This window comes from Diceros bicornis, chromosome 28 (genome assembly GCF_020826845.1).
Source record: "Diceros bicornis minor isolate mBicDic1 chromosome 28, mDicBic1.mat.cur, whole genome shotgun sequence".
In the NCBI taxonomy this organism is placed as follows: Eukaryota; Metazoa; Chordata; class Mammalia; order Perissodactyla; family Rhinocerotidae; genus Diceros; species Diceros bicornis.
This window is the reverse complement of record NC_080767.1, coordinates 42994283-43016515: the sequence shown is the minus strand read 5'-3', so window position 1 is coordinate 43016515 and position 22233 is coordinate 42994283. Positions and strand designations below refer to the sequence as shown.

Here is a 22233-nt window from a genome sequence, read left to right as displayed (position 1 = left end):
TCCAGTCCTCCAGGATGTTCCACCTGCAAACGCACCTTGGATTCCACCTGGTCCTCCCCTCCTCTGCCCAGCGGGCAGTCCCACTGGGCACCGATGATGCCAAGTGGCGACCCCACCCTCCCCCCAGGGCTGCCATGGGGCAGGGATGAAGCAGCGTTGGCAGGAGTGCGCGTGCTGAGAGGAGTTTATTCTTTCATCTGCCCCTCACCACGTAGCCTGGGCTCCAGGTTGTCTGACCCCGGGGAGCGGGTGGTGCAGGACACCTCAGGGCCCGGGGTGGGGCCTGCCCTCCCTGCCTCACCTTACTCGGGCCCACCTAGCCTGCCCACCAGACTCTCCTCACAGTGGCCAAGACCAGGGATCGCTGAGCCCCGGGCCACCGCTCCATGCAGGAGGGGTGTCCGTCCTCCGCACACAGGAGACACCACTCCACTTACATGACCAGAGTGGACAATCATTTTCAAAATAAATCAAAACTTAGATAAAAGCAGCCAGTTGAAAAGGCCCCCCCCACCCCACTCCCAGACGTGATGGCCCCCGACTGCTGGCTGGGGTCCCTCCGTGCACATCAGCTGATAGTTCTCGCTAGATCACACCAAAAATGTGTTGGACTTCCTGCCCTTCTCACCTGACTCTGCCCCTGGACCTGAGACGCCGTCAGTATCTGAGGACGGACTGCACACTCCAAAACCAGGAACGGAAGAGACACAGCATTCGTGGTGGACGGCCAGAGGCGCGGGGCCTTCCCTGCGGATGGACTTGCTGCGTCTGCTGTCCTGCACTCCCGCGCTCCTGCAGGCGTGGCTGCCGGGAGCATGCCGTTCGTCACCACTGCTTGACGGACGTGAGCACCTCAGTCTTCATGAAACCCAGGTTCCGAGGGTCTCGAAGCTTCCTGCCAGCCTCCTGGGATGCGTGGGCCAACATCCCGGACATCGGCCCTTTTTCTGGGCGTTGACAGACACGCAGAGGGGCCTCGGCGTTGCCCGGGTGGACGGCGCCCCGGGTCTGTGCAGGGCAGTGCCTGCGCCTGTGTTTTATGCACATACAGCGTATGTCTCACTCACGGGCGGGTCCAGAGGCTTCCCGCTCTCTCTGCAGCCGCTCCGCGTGGCTCCCCCGGCAGTGGCTGCCATCTGCTCGCCCCTCTCCCCAGGGGCAGGCTGGGGGCTTGACCGGTACAGACACCTGGTTCCTCTAGGGCAGACATGGGAGATGCACGTGTGAGTGTCCGCTGAGACCCTCAACGACTTCACATGGGATGTTCCCCACTCGGTGATGCCGGGGGAGGGGCTCGACCAGGGGCTGGTGTCCTGAGGCCCACCTTCTGCGCACAAACCCGTGAGCGCCCAGCCCTGGTGGTTTGCTGGGTCACAAGTGGGATAAAGGAAGAGAGGCAGATGGGCAGGCTGGAGCCTGGGGTCTGGCGTCAGGTTTGGGGGAGTCAGGAGGGCCTGGGGCCCTGGCAGCTGTTAAGGACAGATGTTGAGGCTTCTGACCTCCTCCATGAAATAGAAGGAACTGGGCAGAAAAGCCACATGATGTGGCAGCAGAGAGTGGAGGCTTGGCCAGCCAGTCCTGGGTGAGAGTCCTGTTCCCCTCCTTCCTGTCCCCATCTCCTGGGGAAGCCACTTCCTCCCTCAGCGCCTCTGTCTCCCCACTTTACAAAGCAGACAGGACTCTGCACTGCCTTCTCGAGTTGTTTGTGCTCAGGGCGATGATCAGAGCTCAGCCCGGCAGGGTGTTGGGGGCACACAGCACCCCAGTGCAGGAGCAGCTTCATCCCTGGCCTGGGATCTCATGTCCTGCGCCGAGCTGAGCCTGGCACATGGGCACCGATAAATGAGTGCCCCCATGGACTCCTTGATAGCTTTGGGGGTAGGAAATGGGGGAGGAGGGAGGACAGACAGATGCTGATTTTCCACCTGGCCAGGGTGCTGGACCACCCAACCTGTGCTGGCACCAGGGGTGGGGGCTGAACGTGGGCACTGCCCTGGGCAGATCATCCTGAGCCTCACCTGGGTCCCCAGGACCCACAGGCGGGCTGTGACTTGGGCGCATGGCTGAGCACCAATGGCTCTCTCCTCTCCAGCAGCTCCTGCCTGCGGAGGTGAGCAGCCAAGAGCCACCAGCTGTCACCGCGCCGCTACTCCTCCCCTCCTCCAGCGCCGTGACTGTCGCTATGATTATTACTACCACTTCCCTTATAAGGCAGCCCCTAGCAGTCGCTAGGCCCTGAGACCCCCTCCCACACGGGGCGTCCTTTGCGCACACACAGGGCCTCCCGCGGTGGAGAGGAGACTGAGCCTGGACGTTCCCGCCCGCGGTGAGGGGAGCCCGGCCGCCTGCCCCCCAGCTTCCCAGCCCCCCTCGGCCGTTCCACTGCGGCGGCGGCGCGGGGAGGGCGCAGGGCGGTGCGCGGAGATGGTAGCGCCCGGCGCCTCCCCCGCCTCCCGCCGCCGTGCGCTCCCGCAGGATGGCGCGGGCCAAGCTGCCGCGCTCGCCATCCGAGGGCAAGGCGGGCCCGGGGGCCGCCCCGGCCGGCGCCTCGGGTCCCGAGGAGCCGCACGGGCTCAGCCCGCTGCTGCCGGCCCGCGGCGGGGGCTCCGTGGGCAGCGACGTGGGCCAGAGGTAGGGGCGAGGGCGCGGGCCCGGGTACCCCGCGCGCCGCCGCCGGGAGGGGCTTTGCATCTCTGCCGCTTGCACCCTGCACGGGTTCCGCTCGGCTGCACCTGCCGTGTTGCCTGAAGCCCCGGGAAGCGGGCGAGGGGGGTGGGGGGGGGTGACGGGACAGCCAGAGTCTCCCCTCGGATCGCCCACCCAAGCGCTCTGACCACCGCTGTGTATCTAGCCAGCCTTGAGGAGCCTGTGGGGCCCCCCACTCTTCCCTGCTCCTAAAGGCTGAGCACAGTGGGCCTGTGGTTAAGACTGGAGGGGAGAAAGGCAGTGGGGACCTGGGTGCTGTGCCAGGTGGCTCTGTGACCCCTGCCCGAGCGCTGTCCCACTGGAGACCACACTCATGTTGGTTCCAGCGGCCGCTAGTCCCCAGCGTCAGTGGTAAGCAGCGTGAAGCCCAGGGAGGTCGGGGGCGGCGAGGGGAAGACTGCACAGCAGATTGGAGCTGGGACACAGTCAGGGCTCAGGCTCCCTGGGGGCTAGTGCCTGGAGCTGCTGGCAGCCAGGGTGCAGGAGGCCAATTCCCTGAGTGGGAGCCCCCCGGACAGGGAGGCAGTGCCAGCCCCTCTCCGGCCCCACTGAGTGCAAGGTGGAGTGCAGCACCCCCATTTCACGGATGAGGACACTGAGGCTCAGGCTGCGGCACTAACACTGAGCCAGCCCTTTCCCTGTGCTGGGAGCCCTTCTCCATGCTGCGGGGGAAACGGAGATGAATCAGACCCGCCCAGTGTGGGCACACGTCGTGGGCACAGAAACCTGTGCCTGGCAGAGAGAGGTGCAGGGAGGGCGGGGACAAGGAGAGCGGAAGCTTCCTGGGGCGCCGGCCCTTCTGGGAGGAGCCCGGGGAGATGCGCAGGGGCCTTCCTGGCAGAGGGAACAGCCAGGGCAGAAGGCTGGGGGGGTGGGTGCTGTGCCATGTCAGGGTTGGGGAGGGTTGGCAGAGCTTCGGCCGGGCAGATGGCAGGACCAGGGCGCCTGGGGAGCCTCTCCCTGCCCCTCCCCCCGTCCGCAGGCTGTCCAGGCCCCTCCCTGCTCTCACACCCCTTTCCTGCTTCTCTGGGGGGAACCCCCCTGGGGGAGGCAGCTGCCCAGCGTTAGTCCCATTTGCCGGAGGAGACTGTTAAGGCTGGAAGTTAAGTGCCTCTAACAGGCCCTCGTGGTGGCCCTTGAGCAGCTAATGGGCAGACCCTGGGGGGTGGGGGGGAGGTAAGTGCTGGACAAGGCCCTGAGGACTGGATTCCTCTCCTCTCCATCCTCTTCCTGGATGCTGTAAGGGCAGTGATTCCAGAGGCTCTGGTTACAGCCAGCCTGGCCCCTGCAAGGAATTGGCTCCCTGCTGTCCCCGTTCCTGCGGGGTGGCAGGGATGGCAGGTCCTGCCCAGGCTGCATCTGAGCCCGAAGTGATGCATGGGAGCTGCCGTGGTGGGGCCACCTCCTCCAGGAAGCCCTCCACCACGCCCACCCCTGCTACACTCTTCCTGTGCTGACCCATCACGTGGACAGCCTCATTGGTCCCCCGGCAGCCCCTGAGGAGCAGGTTCCTTATCAGCCTTCTTTTGCAGAGCAGAGATAAGGGAGCTGTCTACAGCTGCACTGCTGGCCAGGCAGCCCCGTGGCCCAGCGCCCTGCAGCCTCCTGGCCCAAGCATTAGATGCACACTGTGGACTTTGCTCTGGACGGGAGCAGTAGGGAGCCACAGCAGGTTCCTGAGCAGCAGGACTTGCAGAATTTGTTCCGTAGGAGTGCGAGTCTGATGGAGATTCAGCAGGACCAGAGCAGGGAGGCGGGTGCCCTCTGTCAGAGGGATCCGGCCCCCTAGCTCCCACGGCTGCCCCCGTCCTGCATGCCTGGCTGCCTTCTGGAGCCAGCCAGGGTCAGAGCTCACTGGACCCCGAGGCCTCAGCCCTCCCCAGGGTGGCCCAGAGCCTCCTAGAGGCCTCACCATTGCTGGGGAGGCAGCGAGGCACAGGGAGCGGTCTCCACGGCCCCCAAGGGACAGAGCCACAAGGGGGTGCCTGCACCTGATGCCATGCCCAACCCCCGCACACACCACAGCCCCATCTCTTGGCTGCTGTGGGCCAGCGTCCCTCCTCCCCTCCCCCCACCTGGGCTCCTAGGCTCAGAGCTCATGGGTCCGCTCTTTCCTTCTCTGTCTCCCCCGACAATGTGTGAGGCGAGAGTGGGTGGGGGGTGGTTAGAGAGCATGACCTGGGGTGGAGGTGATGAGGACCATCATTCAAGAGCTTTTGAGCAAAAGCCCAGCGAGGGAGGGGCTGGCTGTGTGATGAGCCCTCTCAGTGGGTCAGGGCTGGGTGGGGGCGCCTTCATGCCCACAACAGCCCTGGGTGGCCTCGCCCCTCACGGGTGCTGCCGCACAGCCTCACACCTGCCCGGGGGTCCCAGCAACCCTCCCCGTCTTCCCGCTGGGCAGCTCCCTCAGCCCCAAGCTCATTCCTGGGCAGTGCAGCGTGCAGGCAGCGAGGGAAGCCTGCACCAGCTAGCCGAGTGGGCATGCAGCTGACAGGTGCTGGCCTGGCCGAGACTCCTGAAGGCAGAGCTGTTCCCACCTGCCCTCATCAGGAGCCTGGCCTCCCGTCAGGGCCGAGGAAGGCAGACCTGGGCTGCGTGGATGGCCTGGGGGCAGGAGGGTGGTGCTCCAGCCCTGGCTGTGTGCTGGCCCCTGAAAGACAGCAGCTCACCCTTGCGCAGCTGCGGGCAGAGGAGGGACCCCGGGAGCCGGGATGGGGTGGGGCTGCTGAGGCCCAGCGCTGTCCCCCAGGGCCAGGAGGGGGGCAGGCAAGAGCCAGCAGGAGAGCAGAGCAGGACAGGCCGGTGTGCTGGCTCCACCGTGCCTTCCAGGCTACCCGCCCCCCATGCTCCCTCCCATAATACACCAGTGAGCCCCTCACTTGGGGCAGAACCCACACCCTGGGGTGGGGGTCAAGTAACCAGGCCCTTCCTCTCCAGCCCTGCCCGCCCCACCCCTCCGCCTCATCCTTCCTTCCATCAGCGCACCAGGCTGGGACCTGAGCTGTGCCCAGAAGCCCCCTGCCTACATCATCCCCTGGCTCTGTCCCCGCAGCCTGGGGCTCCTTGGGAGCAGGCTGTCCCCCCGGTGGGGGTCCCCGCGAGCCTGGGGCAGGTGGTGCGGCACCTGGCTGGGGATTAGAATCAGCCCCAGGTTGGGGCTGCAGAGAGTGGCCACTGGGGCCAGCCCATACACCCGGGGCCCTAACTTAGGGCCGTCCTGGCTGCAGAGCAACGTCTGTCCACTGAGGATGGCCTGGAGGGTCAGGGCCGTGCCGGGTCTGTGAATTGTGGGGGTTGGGAAGGGGAGGGGACTCCGTACTGCCAGCAGAGGACCAACGGTCCACTGTGCTCTGCGGGCCGAGTCTGCACGCCCGGCCCGGCCGGCCCCCTGAGCTCTGAGCCCAGCAGGTAGCCTCCCCGTCCCGGGGCCCTTGGGGCTCCAGCGTGGCCCTGCCCTGCGGCTCTTCTTCCCAGGACTCCTGCGTTTAGTATCACGTGTTTACAGTGACCTCAGGCCTGTCAGAGTTCAACTGCGAAGACAGGGCCCCCTCCCCGCCGCGAGCCCATGTGCCCTGGGGTTCCTTGGCGCCCGGGACGCCCCCGCTAGGACCCTCGCCCCTGCAGATCCACACCTTCATGCACCCCCTCCCCAGGCCACTGTCCCCATCCTCCACTCCTCTCCCCCCGCCAAACACCCCTCACCTGCTCTCACCGGCTCCTGGTCCCGCTGTGATCCTCCCAGGCTCCTCTACCCCCAACTCAGAGCTCAGCCCCCAGTCCAGCCGGAGGGAACCTGAGCCAGATAAACATGCAGAATCTTCCAGAGGCCCCCAGTAACCCCAGGCTCAAGCCCAGTTAAGACACCACACCCTGCCAAGGCCTCGCCTACCCAGGCACCCGGAGCTGTGGGCTAGAGGCCCTGGGAGGACAGCCTGCCCACCGAGAGGGCCCCCCATAGGCAGGCAAGTGGGCATGTGCCTGTGTCCCCACCCCTGCCAGCCAGCTCCCTCCTCCCTGCCTGTGGCCTTGGTCCGCTCTGAACCTTGGTTTCCTTTTCTGGAAAATGATTGCTTTGAGGATTAAAAGAGAAGCCCCCTGGGGCCGGCCTGGGGGAGCAAGCGGTTAAGTGCGCACGCTCTGCTGCGGTGGCCCGGGGTTCGCCGGTTCGGATCCCAGGCGCACACCAACGCACCGCTTGGCAAGCCATGCTGTGGCGGCGTGCCACATAAAATAGAAGAAGATGGGCATGGATGTTAGCCCAGGGCCAGTCTTCCTCAGCAAAAAAAGAGGAGGATTGGCAGATGTTAGCTCAGGGCCAATCTTCCTCACAAAAAATAAATAAATAAAAGAGAAGCCCCCTGAAGTCTCTGCAGAGGAGCTGGCCCAGGACAAGTGCATCATTAACAAAGAACAGACCCTCTGCACCCCCACCCTGCCTGGCCCCTGCTCAGGCCAGTCCCCGCAGCCCCGCAGCTGCCACCAGCCTCCCTTCTGGTGCAGGCCACGCCCACCTTGGTGTGAGCGGCCTGTGGCCAGTCTGGAGAACCCGAGGCCAGGCACCCAAAGGGCAGCAGGTGTAGGGTGCACCTGGGGTACCCCAAAGAGCATCAGCTCCCAGCCTCAGCCTGTCCTGACCAGCAAGCCGAGGGGCAGGGCCGGTGGGTGCTGTGGCCCATAGAGAGTGAGGGAGCAGAGGGGAGGTCGGCACCTTGAGCACAGGGAGCCCGGACTGTGGCATCCGTGGCCCCGTGCGGGTGTAACATGGGGCCGATAGCGCGTTGAGCAGTGACAGTGAGTGCTCGCCAGTCCTGCTCATTGCGACCTGCTCGCTTGGCTGACGGCAGGGCGGCCCTGTCCCTGCGTGTGGTCATCGCAGGTGGGGTCATCACCTCCTTCCGGCCTGGGTAGGGGGGTGCATGTACTAGCACTGGGCTGCTTCTTTGGGCCCTGAGGGGGCCAGGCCTGGCGTGTGGCCTGCCTCCCGTGGTACCTCTGCCTCCACTTCCCTCGGACCCTGGCTGGAGCCTCCCTGCATGTCTGGCCCCCCACCCACCAGTCTGGGAGTCCACGCCCTCCATCTGTCCATCCATCTTCCGTGTTGACGTGTCCACACTGTGTCTGTCCCCAGGCTTCATGTGGAAGATTTCAGCCTGGACTCCTCCCTGTCTCAGTAAGTTCTCTGCAGGGGAGGGTCTCTCACAGGGATAGACTAGTGTCCTCGCACCCTCGCACCCTGGGAGGAGGGTGGCTCGGGCCATGCCAGCCCTGGTGGGAGAGTCCACTGCCCAGCACCTGTCATCCAGCCGAGTGAGAGCAGGGCATGCAGGGCCACCAACACCTCCCTGCGCCAGCAAGAGCCGCTGGGCCCAGGCAGCGGGGCTGAGCCCGGGGACAGGACGGACCAGGATCCCCTGGGGAGGAGCCCGTGAGTAGGAAATGGAGTTGTCCAGAGGTGGCTGCTCCATGGCCCCCTACAGTGGGCCCCTACAGCCCTCAGGAGTGGCCGGACATTGGGAACGGGGACCCCTACTGTGGCTCCTGTGTGGGTACTCCAGCAGGTGACTGCTGGGACCCGGCCTCAGCCTACCTTGGCCGCCTGTGCAGTTCAGGCCCCGGGCACCGGGCTGGGCTGCCTCCATGAGCCTCCGCGGGCTCCTCCTGGCCTCTGTCAAGATTTAGTTCAGGCAGAGGGCGGCTTTGAGGCCACAGGGACGAGAGCCCCTCAGAGCAGCCACGCTTGGGCGCGTTCCTGGGAAAGAGCCCCCACCTGCCCCAGCCCGTGGCATTCAGTGTGCCCACCAAGGGGGCCTGATTATTAGTTTCATTAATTAACGTCGCAGCAGTGACAACCACCGCTCCCTCCGGCTTCCAGCTGCAGAGACTTCGTCCTCCGCGTGGTCTCCCTGCAGCCCTGCCTGTCATTACCCCTGCGGGAGAGTGGGGCTGGGGCGCTGGGCCACGCCCTGGGCGCCGGGCTCCCCAGGAGTGAGTCTGAGACCTGTGGGAGGAAACAGACAGTCTACAGCCACCCGAGGGGCCAAGGCTGCGGGTCCTGCGGCCCCAGGCTTGTCACTGGTACGGCAGACCTCCCTCGGAGGCCCAGCCAAGGCTGCCAGGACAAGGACCCTCCCGGACGTGTGTGCAGTGGGCCCCAGGCGGGGCTGCCTTCTGGGGGAGGCCCAGGCCAGGGTCATCTGCTCGTGTGAGAAATCACTGCCCACCTGCCTGGCCAGCCAGAGGGCTCCCTGTCCTCGCTTTCCCGGGCTGCTCTGCCCTCTCCAGGGACGAGGGACAGAGGGGCTGTGCATGATAGTGGGCTAACCGGGGACAGGAGGGGGCCTGTGCGAGCTAGCCTATGGCAGTGGGCGAGGGGCTGGAGGACAGCCTTGTACCCCCCCACACCACCTGCCCTTGAGGTGGATCCAGGGCCCCCGACAATGGTCCAGGAGTGGGGGATGTCCCCGGCAGGGGCCCTGCTGACACCCCCACAGGCTGGTCTGCAGGCTTGGGGCCGGGGTGGGGGGCAAAGCAGCCTCCAACCCCCGCCCCCAGCCCTGGTGCCCCGCCACCTGACAGGTCACTGCTGCCGGTCCCCTGCGCCTCCCAGCTCAGACCAGCCCCCAGGTGGCCTGCCTCGCCTCACAGGACATGCGCTGCAGCAGGGCTGGAGCGGGCCCCCTGTCTGTCCTCGTCTGGGCCCCTGACTGGTCAGAGGCTCTGCCCATTCTCAGAAGAGCTAGCCTTGGGGTTGGCAGTTGGGCCTGGGCCCTTGTCCACTTAGAGCTCCCAGGCCCCTGCCGGAGAGCACAGTGACAGACTGAGGGTGGGAGGCAGTCGGACTTTCGCCCCATGTGAGCGGCCAGGCAGGTGGGCCTGCCTGTGGCCGTGTGCCCGGTGCCTGGCCACTGGCCCCCTGGGGCCAGCCGCCTGGCCCTGCGTCTGGAGCTTCCCGGCACAGCCTGTCTGCGCCAGGAATCCCTGGAAGGCCCGCTTCCCCAGCCTGCTTGTCGGTCAGCATCCCGGTCAGAGGGAGAGCTGCAAGCCCACCTTCCACCTGCCCAGCTTGTCACTGAGCAGCCGCCCTCACCTGGCAGGTCCCGTCCTGCTGTGGGGTGGGCAGAGTGGCCCCTTCAGCATGCCCAGTCCTCCCTGCTGGGCCTCTTGCCGAATGGATGAATGAATGAAGACAGACGCCCAGGAATCAGACCCCTTTGCTCTGCCCTTGCCCAGCACGAGCCTGTGTTTGCAGGCAGCTCGATGCCCAGCTCCAGGGCCAGTCACCATGTGAGTTCTTGGAGCCCCGTCTCCCAGCTCCCAGGGCTCCTCGTCCAGTCCTTCCCCGGCTCCTGAGAGCAGCTTCCTGTGAGCTCGGTCACCGGCTCCACTACGGGGCCTCCAGCCACACCTGGACCAGCCATGGGGAGAAGGGGATGGCCCCGCCAAGCATCACACCTCTGCCCGATACCCGTGGTGGGCATCAGCCGTTCGCGATCCACAGCCACACGTGTGGATTTATGGCATGAGGGGGCCCATCTTTTCTGGGCGGCCGACGTCGAGAACACAGAGAACAAGATCGGCTTTGATCGCCGGCACCATCTGAGCTGACGGGTGCCGGGTCCCAAGCCATGCACGAGGGCGGTCTCTCACTTAATCCTCTATCTGAAAACGAGCGACTAGCCGGACTTTACAGGGGAGGAGCCTGAGACACAGAAGACTGTTGTAATTTCTCTGTAGCCACAGCACCCCTGCCGGGCACCCTGACGACTCCCGTGGCAGGTGGTTCCTGTCACTGCCCCTTCCCCAGATAAGGAGGCCCGGGCTCAGACAGGTCAGGGGCGCCGGAGCAGCCAGGCAGGTGAGGGACAGGGCCGCTGGCTGCCAGGCTGGACCGTCCGTGACCCTGGGGCTGCCTCGCTTCCTCCTACGAGCTTGCTGAGCCAAGAGTGTGTCCTTTGGCCAGGCCCAACCTTTGCGGTGAGCCACGGGGGCTGGGGGGTCCGGGCAGCTCCCCGAGGGGTTTGCTGTCTGCGTCAGCTGGGTCTGCCCAGCGCCCCTTTGGGCCAAATTACACCCATTGCTGTAAACGTACTTCAGGGTGAATGGGCAGTTAGTAATTTCCTCTTGTGGTGGTGCTGGAAGAAGTGGGCGGCCACAGCTCATGAAAAATTAACAGTGAAGGAGGCTTCGTAACTTCCCGGGCCCTGCAGTCTCCGCTTCTCGGGGCCAAGTCTGTACCTGGCGTCTTCCCCACCATCCCTGTCTCCCCCCGCGGGTAGCGCACCTCCCTCTGTGGGCACATGCTGCCGCTGAGCACCTCGGCGGGGACAGATGGGTGTCACCTCGGTGAGGGGACGAGGGCCGGCTGGGCCCTCTCCCGCTGATGGGTGACTCGGGGTTCCATTTCTGGGGGGCCGGGAAGAGGCCAGAGAATCTCTAAGGGAAGATGTCGTGGGCGTGCCTAGTCCTGGCGGCCAGTCCTGACCCTACGGGGCCTGGGCGGGGACTTCCAGTGGGCAGTGCAGCGGGACCACGAAAGGCACGTATGCAGGGAGTGGCCGGCTGGCAGTTGGGGAGGGCTGGGGTTCGGGTTAGGCTTGGCATCCGGGTCCCCAGGGAAGGAGCTGGGAGGATTTCCCTCGGTTTCCTAGCCAGCCAACACTGGCTTCCTGGTCTGTGCCTCAGTTTCCCAGCTCTGGCCTTTGGTCCTGGGAGGTGACAGCAAGGAGCAGGGGCCGGCCCTGGAGGCTGGGGCGATGGCGTGGGATGGAGGGCTGGATCCCAGGGCGGGTGTGGGGGCCGAGATCAGGGCCTGAGGAGGGGAGGCCAGGCAGGACAGGGCTGGGGCTGGGCCTCCCTCAGGCCTGGAGGCGGGAGGTCAAAAACCAGCCCTCCTGGGGCCCGAGATGTGGGAGACAGACAGGCAGTGGACAGGCAGGGATGTCTTACCTGCTGATGTCCAGCTGTCCAGCAAGATGGCGGGGGGGCTGAGCGGGTGCGACCCTGGGAGGGCCTAGAGCCGGCACGTGAGGGCTCTGAGTGGACAGGGGGGCTCTCAGCTGCAGGGAGAGTGGGCATTGGGGGCCGTTCATGTGGCTGCAGGGGCAGTGGGAATTGTCGGAGGGACTTGCCGATGTGTCTGGGGTCTGACATGGGGAGAGAAGAGGAGAAAAGCCACCACCCGCCTTGGGGTCTGAGGGGGAAGCCTAGGGGGGCAGATTCTGCTTGGTCTGGTGAGCAGCACCCCCAGGAGAGAGGACGGGGTGGGGCAGAAGTGAGCGAGGGGCTCTGGGCGGAGCCAGTGTTTGGAAGTCACCTTGTGTAGGTGGAGACAGGCAGGCAGCAAGAGGGGGCCCCCATTCAGGGTTGGAGGTGGGGGAGTCGAGGAGACTGTAGGAGAGGTGGGGGGACCAGAAGGGGTGGGGCAGGGCAGGTGCCATGGGCAGCATTCCAGGAGGCTGAGGAGGAGGGAGCAAGGCTCAGCTACCAGCCACGTGGGCGGGGCAGGGCCTTGCTGGCCAGATAAGGGCCCTGTGGGGGGTGCGCCTGAGTGGAGGGGCACGAGTCAGGGGAGACCCCTCCACTGAGGCCTTGGAGAGACCCCTCTACTGAGGCCTTGCTGTGACACGGCAGGAGAGTACTGGGGGAGGATGTGTGTTTTTTTGTTGGTTTGTTTTTTTGTGTGTGAGGACGATCAGCCCTGACCTAACATCCGTGCCAATCCTCCTCTTTTTGCTGAGGAAGACTGGCCCTGAGCTAACATCTGTGCCCATCTTCCTCCACTTTATATGGGACGCCGCCACAGCATGGCCTGACAAGCGGTGAATCAGTGCGCCCCCAGGATCCTAACCCGGGCCACAGCAGCGGAGTGCATGCACTTAACTGCTACGCCACGGGGCCGGCCCCATGGATGTGTTTCTGAGCTGGGTGCTTTGGAGACCCGTGTGGTCCCTCAAGAACGCCATGGGCGCTGCAGGAGGCCCTGGGCTCCGCTGAGGGGCATCTGCCCCCCTCACCCCCAGGCCCAGCCTGGCTCGTCTGACCAACTCCCCAAAGAGACCCTCAGGGCCTCTCCTGACTCAGCTCCAGGTGACACCTGCAGAGGAGGGTGGGATTCAGGGGTTCGGAGATGAGCCAGGAGGCGGGGGGGAGGGCTTCAAGGGGGAAGGGGAAAGGAGTCTGTGCTGGAGTGCGGCGGGGTGCAGTGGGGTGTGCTGGGGTACAGTGAGGGGTGCAGTGGAGTACACTGGGGTACAGTGGGGTGCAGTGGAGTACACTGGGGTACAGTGAGGGGTGCAGTGGAGTGTGCTGGGGTGAAGTGGGGTATGCTGGGGTACAGTGATGGGGCAGTGGGGTGCGCTGGGGTGCAGTGGGGTACACTGGGCTACAGTGAGGGTGCAGTGGAGTGTGTTGGGGTGCAGTGAGGGGTGCAGTGGAGTGTGCTGGGGTACAGTGAGGGGTGCAGTAGGGTGTGCTGGGGTGCAGTGGGATATGCTGGGGTACAGTGAGGGGTGCAGTGGGGTATGCTGGGGTACAGTGAGGGGTGCAGTGGGGTGCGCTGGGGTGCAGTGGGGTAAACTGGGCTACAGTGAGGGTGCAGTGGGGTGTGTTGCGGTACAGTGAGGGGTGCAGTGGGGTGTGTTGAGGTACAGTGATGGGTGCAGTGGAGTGTTCTGGGGTACAGTGAGGGGTGCAGTGCGGTGCGCTGGGGTGCAGTGAGGGGTTTAGTGGAGTGTGCTGGGGTACAGTGAGGGGTGCAGTGGGGTACACTGGGCTACAGTGAGGGTGCAGTGGAGTGTGCTGGGGTACAGTGAGGGGTGCAGTGGAGTGTGCTGCGGTACAGTGAGGGGTGCAGTGGGATATGCTGGGGTACAGTGAGGGGTGCAGTGGGGTATGCTGGGGTACAGTGAGGGATGCAGTGGGGTGCGTTGGGGTGCAGTGGGGTATGCTGGGGTACAGTGGGGTGCAGTGGGGTATGCTGGGGTACAGTGAGGGGTGCAGTGGGGTATGCTGGGGTACAGTGAGGGGGCAGTGGAGTATGCTGGGGTGCAGTGGGGTATGCTGGGGTACAGTGAGGGGTGCAGTGGGGTGTTCTGGGATGCAATGGGGTGTGCTGGGGTACAGTGAGGGGTGCAGTAGGGTGTGCTGTGGTGCTGCAGGGTGCACTGACCACTGGCTCTGGGTTTGGACCCCGCTGGTTGGTGGGAGGCCTGTCCTGCTGCCCTGGCCCCAGGAGTCCAGAGTGGCCGGGTGACCACGCTGCACCAGGACCTGAGAGTGGGGGAGGGGCCCCACACCACCCCCACCTCCTCCTGGGCCCTTCCTGAGCCCTGTGACCAGTGGAAGCCACTGGGGCCCAGCCTGGGGCAGGTCAGGGAGGTGCTGGGGCTCTGCCCCCCAGCAGGGCAGGTCCAGACGGCTGCCGATGTGTTGTGTCTGTATCACTTACTTTGCCTAGAACAGGCTTTAGGGAATGATGAATATTTTAGACACTTTTTGGAGATGTTGGGCAGCCAGCCACAGGCAGAGCAGCGCCATTAGACTTTGTAGGTGAGAGCGTGTTAACTTCTGCATTGACGGGAGCCGGAGCCTGGTTGGGAGGGAGGACGTCCACAGCCCTCGGCCTCGGTGTCGGAGCCGGAGGACAATGACAGGGAGGTGGGTGGGGCAGGACAACCGTGTCTGCTCCATCCGTCATGCTCCGGCTGTCCTGCCTGCTGTCAACACTGGAGTTGTCATTCTAGTGGAATATTAGGCCATCGTGTGGCCAGCATGCTGGGCACAGCCGGCCGCAGCAGGCCCGTGTCTAAGGCAGGGGCAGCAGGCCCCAGGCCCCACGTGACCCTGGCAACCAGATGGCCCTTCCCCATCCACTTCGCCTGTTTGACATGCACCTCCAACTCCTGCTGGGTCCACTGTGGTCTGTTCCTAGGACACTGGGAGCCTGGGCAGGGGCTCGGAGTGTCTGGGGGTAGGCCAGGGCTGCAGGCCAGCCCAAGGGAAAGGGAGCAGCCTCCACTGGAGGGGCCCACTGCCGGCCTGCGGGCAGATGCAAGGAAGGCTGTTTCCTGCTGGCCCATCTGCCCTCACCGTCCTGCAGGCTGCAGCAAGCCTCAGGGCACAGCCACCAGAGAGAGCAACTGACCATCGGCTTCTGGAACATTCTATGTAGATGATATGGTGTATTTTGAGCCCTGTGCCATGGGCCACACAGGGCACACGGGGTGGTTGCCTGTGACACTTGGGCCTGAGAAGATGGCAGTCAATGGGCTGAGTGGCTTTGGAAGGGCCGGCAGGCAGGTCTGCTGGGGGCACATGGGTACACTGGATACTGGGGCACCCTCCCGGTCTGAGTGGAGGTGTTGACCGTGCAGCCACCATCTGTCTGCCTGTCTGCTCGGTGCCTGCAGTGTGGGAGAAGTAGTCAGGCTCAGGGCTTTGGGCCTATATCCCAGCTCAAGCCCCCCTGGCCCAAAACCCCACACACCTGTCCTGCTCCCCAGGGTCCAGGTGGAGTTCTACGTCAACGAGAATACCTTCAAGGAGCGGCTCAAGCTGTTCTTCATCAAAAACCAAAGATCCAGTGAGTGGGGCCTGCGGAGAGGGTGGGGGAGCCAGGAGCGAGCTTCCTGGGACGGGCCAAGCGCATGCCCGGAGAAGGCTGGTATGGGGAAGGGCCTGGGCAGAGAAGGGGGCTGTGTCGGAGAGTGGTGGGCGCAGGGGGCAGTGGGGAGTGCCCCTCATCTCAGCTTCACGCCACCTTCCACCCAGCAGGAGAGGGGACCCGGAACCCTTGGGGACCCTGACCCCTGCTGGACTCTGGGCTGGGCTGTGGCCCTCCGGGGCACCAGCTCCCCTCCTCCCTGTGGCCCCAGGCCTCCCGCCCTCACCCTGAGGGGCTCCCTGGCCCCCTCCCTGCAGGCTCCCCCCACCAGCCTTCCCAGCAGGAGCTTGACCACCTCAGACCCCTCCTGGGATGCAGGACGGGGCGGGGAGGTTGTGTCCATGGGTCCCAGCTCATCCACGTGCTCCCCCCACCCCCACCTGTCCTGCCTCAAGGAGCAAGTGGCACAGGGAGCCCTCTGCACCCACGTCTGTAAGGCAGGACATGGATGGAGCCTCTCAGAGGCTGGCCCAATAGCGGCCACGCTGGCTTCTCCGGGGCAGCCCAGCCCCGGGTGTCCGAGGTGTGGAGGGAGGAGCTGTTGGCAGGGGACCGTAGTGGGACCCCGGGCGGCCCAGGAGTCCTGACGTCCCCCTCCCGCAGGCCTGAGGATCCGGCTGTTCAACTTCTCCCTGAAGCTGCTCACCTGCCTGCTGTACATCGTCCGTGTCCTGCTGGACGACCCAGCCCTGGGGATCGGATGGTGGGTGACCCGTGGGGCTGGGGGTCACAGGGCCCTGCCGCCATCAGAGAGGCCAGTGGGGTCAGTGTGGGGTCTGTGCCCAGCACCTAGCCTGTCCCCTGGGGTGCCCGTTGCCCAGGGCCCTAGAGAGTCCTTCCTTCCTTAATGTGACCCCTGTCCCAGTGTCTGTGCCCCAGAGAGCTGTGCCCAGGACACTGCCCTCAGGGTCCTGCTGATCTGCTGGCTCAGCCCAGGCAGAACGGTGGACGGTGGCTGCATTTGCAGCTGCTCCTGGACCCGGAAAGATCTCTCCTTGAGAGTCTAGGATGCCCCCCATAGTGGTGCAGGGGAGGGGCTCAGGGAGGGGCTCTGGGCTCCCTTCAGGTCCTGCAGGGTGGGGACACCCTGCCCCCAGTGCAGGCAGGAGGGAGCCTTTTGTCGGGGCTCCACTTGGTTTCACCTGCTCCTCCTGGGCCTCCAGTGTCCTCTGCCTCAGTCACTCCTTCATCTGCACGGAGCACGTGCTGCTGAGACTTCCAGGGAAAGGCCGTGGGAATAAGCTGCCTGCCACCTTCAGGGCTGAGGTCTGGGGTGGGCCTACGGCTGAAGGAGAGTGGGGCCTCAGTCTTTCTCTTGCTGTGTCGTCTTCCTGCTGCTCTGGCTGCTGTTGAGACGTCCGAGCCCTTCCCCTCTCTTGATCCTTGTGGGAAGCACGGTTTTCTTCCCTGGAAGCTGGTGGAAGCTTCTCTCTGTGCCCATGTCTGACAAGCCTCCGTGACGCCGTGGCATGGGTCCCTTCTCCTTGCCGCGCTGGTCCCAGGGGACACGGAGCTGGGTCCACTCAGGGCTGGGCTTGTCTGAGTTAAGTCTTTGGGGATACCTCCCCCATCTCCTCCACGTGGTCTCTCTGGACTTCCTGATATTCTGATGTGGGATTCTGGAATGATCCTGTACGTTTTTTATCCTCTCTCTCCTGTTCTCCATCTTGCTCTTTCTGGGGAATTTCCTTAGCTTTATCTTCAGCTCTTTAGTTGAGTTTTTCATTTCTGCTATCATGTTTTCTAATTTCTGAGAATTAGGATTGGGAAGGCAAATGGATGGATGAAAGGGCTGGCGGATGGATGGGTAGAATGGATGAATGGATGGGTGAGTGGGTAGGTAGATGGTTGAATTATGGATAGCTGGATGGATGGGTGGTGGATAATGGATGGATGGATGGATGGATGGATGGATGGATGGATGGATGGATGAGTGGGTGGATGGTAGATAAATGAATGGATGGTGGATGGCTAGATGGATGGATAAATGGATGGATGGATGATATATAAGTGGATGGATGGATAGATGGATGGTGGATGGATGGATGGTATACAAATGGATAGAAGGATGGATGGATGGATGGACAGATGGTGGATGGGTAGGAGTACGGCCAGCCACTTCCGTGGGTGTTGAGTTTGCAACAACAGCCCCAGTAAGGCTCAGAGGGAAGTGGGTCACTTGAGAGAAAAGGGGGAGGAAGCTGCTCGTCACCATGAGGATCTGGGAGAGTGAGGTCCCTTTGGTCAGTGACCCTGGCATTGGTTACAATCTGAGGCAGACCTAGCATGTCTGCCATGCCCCTGCCGCCTTCCCAGCAGCCGGGTGTCCAGGTGACTTGAGGAGGCTTGTCATCAGGAGTGACTTAGGGACATGAGTCTTGGAGCCAGCACCTTGGGATGAGAGCTCGATTTTCTCTCTCTGTCTCACGGGCATTGTCCAGCCTTGTTTGTGGCAGCTGTGGCCTCCAAGAGGCCTTGAGTGCTCCACAGTCCATCACTGGCCATGCACGGCCCTTCCCCAGCAGCCTGCGGTCAGACCAGGCGGCATCCCTAGCTCTCTCCTGGGCTCCACCTCTCACATCCCGGAGTGGGTGTGTCCTCGTCCAGCCTGCCTGCCCCTTCTCCATTAGAGATTCTCCCTGGGGGTCTGCAGGGCGGGGGCAGGCTGCCTCTTCGCCCAAGTGTTGGAGAACAGATGCTGTCCAAGATGTGGGGGGTTGGCCCTGGGTGGGTGCCCCCCACGCTCCCTGAGCACATGGCAACCCTGGGAAGGGTCCCTTCAGGGGCAGCGAGGGGAGGGGCCACAGCCAGGCCAGCTCTGTCTCTCCGCAGCTGGGGCTGCCGGAAGCAGAATTACACCTTCAATGAGTCATCCTCCGAGATCAATTGGTGAGTTCACCACCCAGCTTGAGGACCTTTCCCTGGCCTGACTCCCACTTGGAGGCCCAGGGCAGGGGTTGGATAGGGTTGATCCCCTCCAGTTGGACCCCGGGGCCCTGGCCAAGTGGTGGGCAGCGCTGCGGATGTCCCTCCAGAGTGCCCTGAGGCCTTCAGGAGCAATTTGAGAATTACAAGTGTCACTAAAAGCCGGCCAGACCCACCCACCATGTCTTCCCATCTGGTGGCAGGCAGCCCCTAGCGGGGGGTGGGGTACTCAGTCGCTCCTTCCGCAGTTCTTGATGCTCTGAGCCCCAGTCAAGCAATGGGAAGTGACCCAGAGTGACCGAGGATGCCTGGTCCAGAAGTTGGGATGTGTCCCCAGGGGCTTGGCCACCTCCTGTCTCACATGCCTTGTCCCCAACACCCAGAGCCCCGTTTTCTCAGATGAGGGGGGACAGCCCCCTCTCAGCCCTTGTCCTGCACCCACACCCCCTCAGCACTTCCCGCCCAGCCCTGTGAGCCGGCCACCCTTCTGTTCTACAACCACCGGGCTTGTCCGGAGGCTGTCTCTCGCGTCCCCCGTCCTGTTTCACCTCACAGTAGCCCTGCCTGTTGATGGGTGAGGAACGAGATCACGAACACCGAGGGGGACGCCAGTCAGCACCTCCCCTGCAACTACGTGCATAGGAGCCCCGTCCCCAGGAGCCCGGGCGAGAAGGGGAGGCCAGCTGGGGCTCAGGCTGCCCTTGTCCAAGCATGTGCAGGGTGAAGGGGCCTCTGAGCCTTCGGCGCTGCCCCACAGCAGGCACCTCCCAGGGCGGCCCTGCCAGCCTCCTTTCCTGGGGGCTTCCCCTTCCCTCCACATTCTCGTCCCCTCTGAGGGTGAGGTGGTGCCCTCGGTCCAACCGAGGAGCGGCTTGGGGTCAGCGGAGGCCCAGGTGGCTGGGGGACGCCCGCCTGAGGCTCACTTCCCTCTCTCCCAGGGCACCCATCCTGTGGGTGGAGAGGAAGATGGCTCTGTGGGTGATTCAGGTGAGTGGGGGGGGCGGGCGCGGCTCTGGGCTCTGGGTAGGCGCTGCCTCCCCTGGCCCCACTCAAAGGCTCCTTCCCTGCCCACTCCCAGGTCATCGTGGCCATAATAAGCTTCTTGGAGACGATGCTGCTCATTTACCTCAGCTACAAAGTGAGTGCCCCCCTCTGCCCCGGCCCTCCCCTAGCCCCCGCCCCGTCCCCTGACCCCCTGGTTGGTCTTTCTCCCCCGCCCCTCCCCTACCCCCAGGGCAACATCTGGGAGCAGATCTTCCGAGTCTCCTTCGTCCTGGAGATGATCAACACACTGCCCTTCATCATCACGGTGGGTGAGCTGCCAGCTGAGCAGCGGGCCGCCCGAGCCCGCAGCCTCTGACCCATCTCCTCCGTAGATATTCTGGGCGCCACTGCGGAACCTGTTCATCCCCGTCTTCCTGAACTGCTGGCTGGCCAAGCACGCGCTGGAGAACATGATCGTAAGCCGCGCCGCGTGGTGACCCCCGGCCCTCCCGCCTCGCCTCTGCACAGCCCCCCAGGACCCTCCGGGGCGGCGGCTTGCCACACCCTGGCCCTGGCCTGGCGGAGAGCTGGCCAGCTCCCCTCGGTGCCCCAGGAGGCCAGGTGACAAGTGGAAACACGTAATCTATCACCGTGAATGCCCAACTCCAGCCTTCACATGCCCTGACACAGGACAGGATCCACCCAGAGCTTTCCTGACCCTGGAGATGAGTTGCGGGGAGGGGGGGTGAAGTGCAAGGTGAGAGCAAACAGGACCACAGAAACCAGGGCCACACGCACACCAGGGCAGCGGGCAGACCCTCTGCTGAGCATCTGGGCGAGGTCCCTGTCACAGAAACGTCTGCAGGCAGCTGACTGTCCCCTCCGAGCCCAGGCCCCCCGCTCACCCCCCATCCTACTTGTAGAGTGAGGGTATGGGGCTGAGGTCGCAGCCTCTGACCTTTGCCCAGGGCCTTTCAGCTCTGGGCCCTTGGCCCTCGCCCCCCATGGCAGAGGCAGGACGGGGTCTCCCAAGAGCGAGAGAGGAGATCGGGGTGACCGGCCGCGGGGCCCTGTGGCCTCCCCAGGACGGAGCCACGGCCAGACCCCTCACCTCTCCATTCGCTCTCATGTGTATTTGGGACACGTGGCCACGGAGTGGCCCCAGGCTCTGTGGCAGGTCCCGGGCTCTGCCGCTGACGGCGCTGCCTCCTGCAGAATGACTTCCACCGCGCCATCCTGCGGACGCAGTCGGCCATGTTCAACCAGGTGCTCATCCTCTTCTGCACCCTGCTCTGCCTGGTCTTCACGGGGTGAGTGCCACCGCCCCCTGCGATGCCCCCGCGCGTCCGGAGCTCCCCCGTGGCGGGCAGTGCTCTTCTTGGGCAGAGCCAGGCCCTCATGTCCAAGAGGTCAGGAAGGCCATGGCCCCGGGGTGGCGGGTGGTGGCCCGGCCAGGACTGAGAACAGGGAGGCAGCTGGGAGCCCATGTTCCCAGGCAGCAGCAGGCCCGAGTCCAGGTCCTCTGGGGCCCGGGGAGACCCAGGTCTGGCTTCCTGGTTGGTGCCTCGGGAGGCAGGTCCCAGGTGGGGGACTGGCCCCTGACTGGGTGGGGACCCTTTGGCTTGGGGATCAGCTGAGAGCGAGGTCTGGGAGCAGCCAGGGGGAAAGGTGGGGGCTCCTGGAGCCAAGAGCCCCCATGCTTCTGTATCAGCCTGCGTTCCCACAGAGGCTCTGGCTAGCGTGGTCTTGGTGAGACTGGTTACCACCACCTGTCCCCCAGGCAGGGATGCAGGGCAGGCACCAAGGCCGGAGAGGTAGGGAGGTCCACATACTTCCTGCCTCCCCTACCCTACTCCCCCAACACACAGACCTGAGCGGCGCGGACGGGGCATGCACGGGGTAGAAACCTCCAGGGTGATTCACCGGCTCCACCCCCCGCAGCCAGTGCATCCACCTGTCCACCCCGGGAGGGTCCCTGAGCACCGTGTGCTGCCCCCTGCTGTGTGCTGTGGGCCCCTGGAGCCTGCCATCAGCACCTCCCAGCCTGGGGATGGGAACACGGGTTCACTGGTGGGAAACAGGACTGCCCAGCTCTGCACCGGGCGGGGAGCTGAGTGGGCCCCACGCCCTGTCTGATCTCCTGGGTGAGGATGAGGCCTTGAGAGGTGGGGGTGGCATGCAGGGGCTCACATCCCGGGGGCCGCACCTGCTCCCACTGACCCCCAGGCCCACACTGAACCCTCGCAGCCCTGCATCCTTGCTCCCAGCGAATTTTCCAGGGGCCTCGAAAGGCCAGGGAGCAGGAGGGGAAGGCGGGGGAGATCCGAGTGCCGGCTCTGGCAGGCTGCAGGCAGAGGCGCTGGGAGCCCCAGTCGGCCAAGCTGCCCGCACACCCCGTCCTGGCCGGGACTCAGGCCCAGGTTGAAGGGTCCCCTGTCAGTGATGGGGGCCCCCAGGCTCGGCCTGTGTCTCCGGGGGACCCGGCCACGCATTGCTCAGTCTCCGGATGACCAGGTCCCCTGGTCAGGCAGAGCTTCACCAAAGGAGCTGGGAGGTGGCTGAGGCCCTGCCCACAGCCCCTGCTGCCCGGTTTCAGGACCTGCGGCATCCAGCACCTGGAGCGGGCCGGCGAGAACCTGTCCCTCCTGACCTCCTTCTACTTCTGCATCGTCACCTTCTCCACCGTGGGCTACGGCGACGTGACGCCCAAGATCTGGCCGTCCCAGCTGCTGGTGGTCATCATGATCTGCGTGGCCCTCGTGGTGCTCCCTCTGCAGGTGAGCCCTGGCCCCAGCCCAGCAGGGAGGCGGGAGAGGGAGGGGGTGACACCACTTCCTGGCGGGCCCTGCCAGGGGCCTGCTGGGGGTCTGTGACTAGTGAGGCCTGCAGCCGTCAGGGCGGTGAGCGAGGGACGGCGTTCTCACAATGAGGGGACAGCGGGTGTCTGGGTGCCACGT

General features: G+C 64.6%; 1 protein-coding gene across 1 annotated transcript in view; it reads left to right on the top strand.

The window, feature by feature from the left end:
- Positions 1-22233, top strand: part of KCNT1 (potassium sodium-activated channel subfamily T member 1) — a 77025-nt gene that overhangs the window by 26491 nt on the left and 28301 nt on the right. The window contains exons 3-11 of the mRNA XM_058524517.1: positions 15207-15286; positions 15971-16070; positions 18200-18256; positions 19231-19279; positions 19371-19430; positions 19527-19601; positions 19669-19752; positions 20492-20586; positions 21873-22053. Of these exons, the coding sequence (XP_058380500.1) occupies positions 15207-15286; positions 15971-16070; positions 18200-18256; positions 19231-19279; positions 19371-19430; positions 19527-19601; positions 19669-19752; positions 20492-20586; positions 21873-22053 (781 nt within the window). The remainder of the gene's footprint in view (positions 1-15206; positions 15287-15970; positions 16071-18199; positions 18257-19230; positions 19280-19370; positions 19431-19526; positions 19602-19668; positions 19753-20491; positions 20587-21872; positions 22054-22233) is intronic.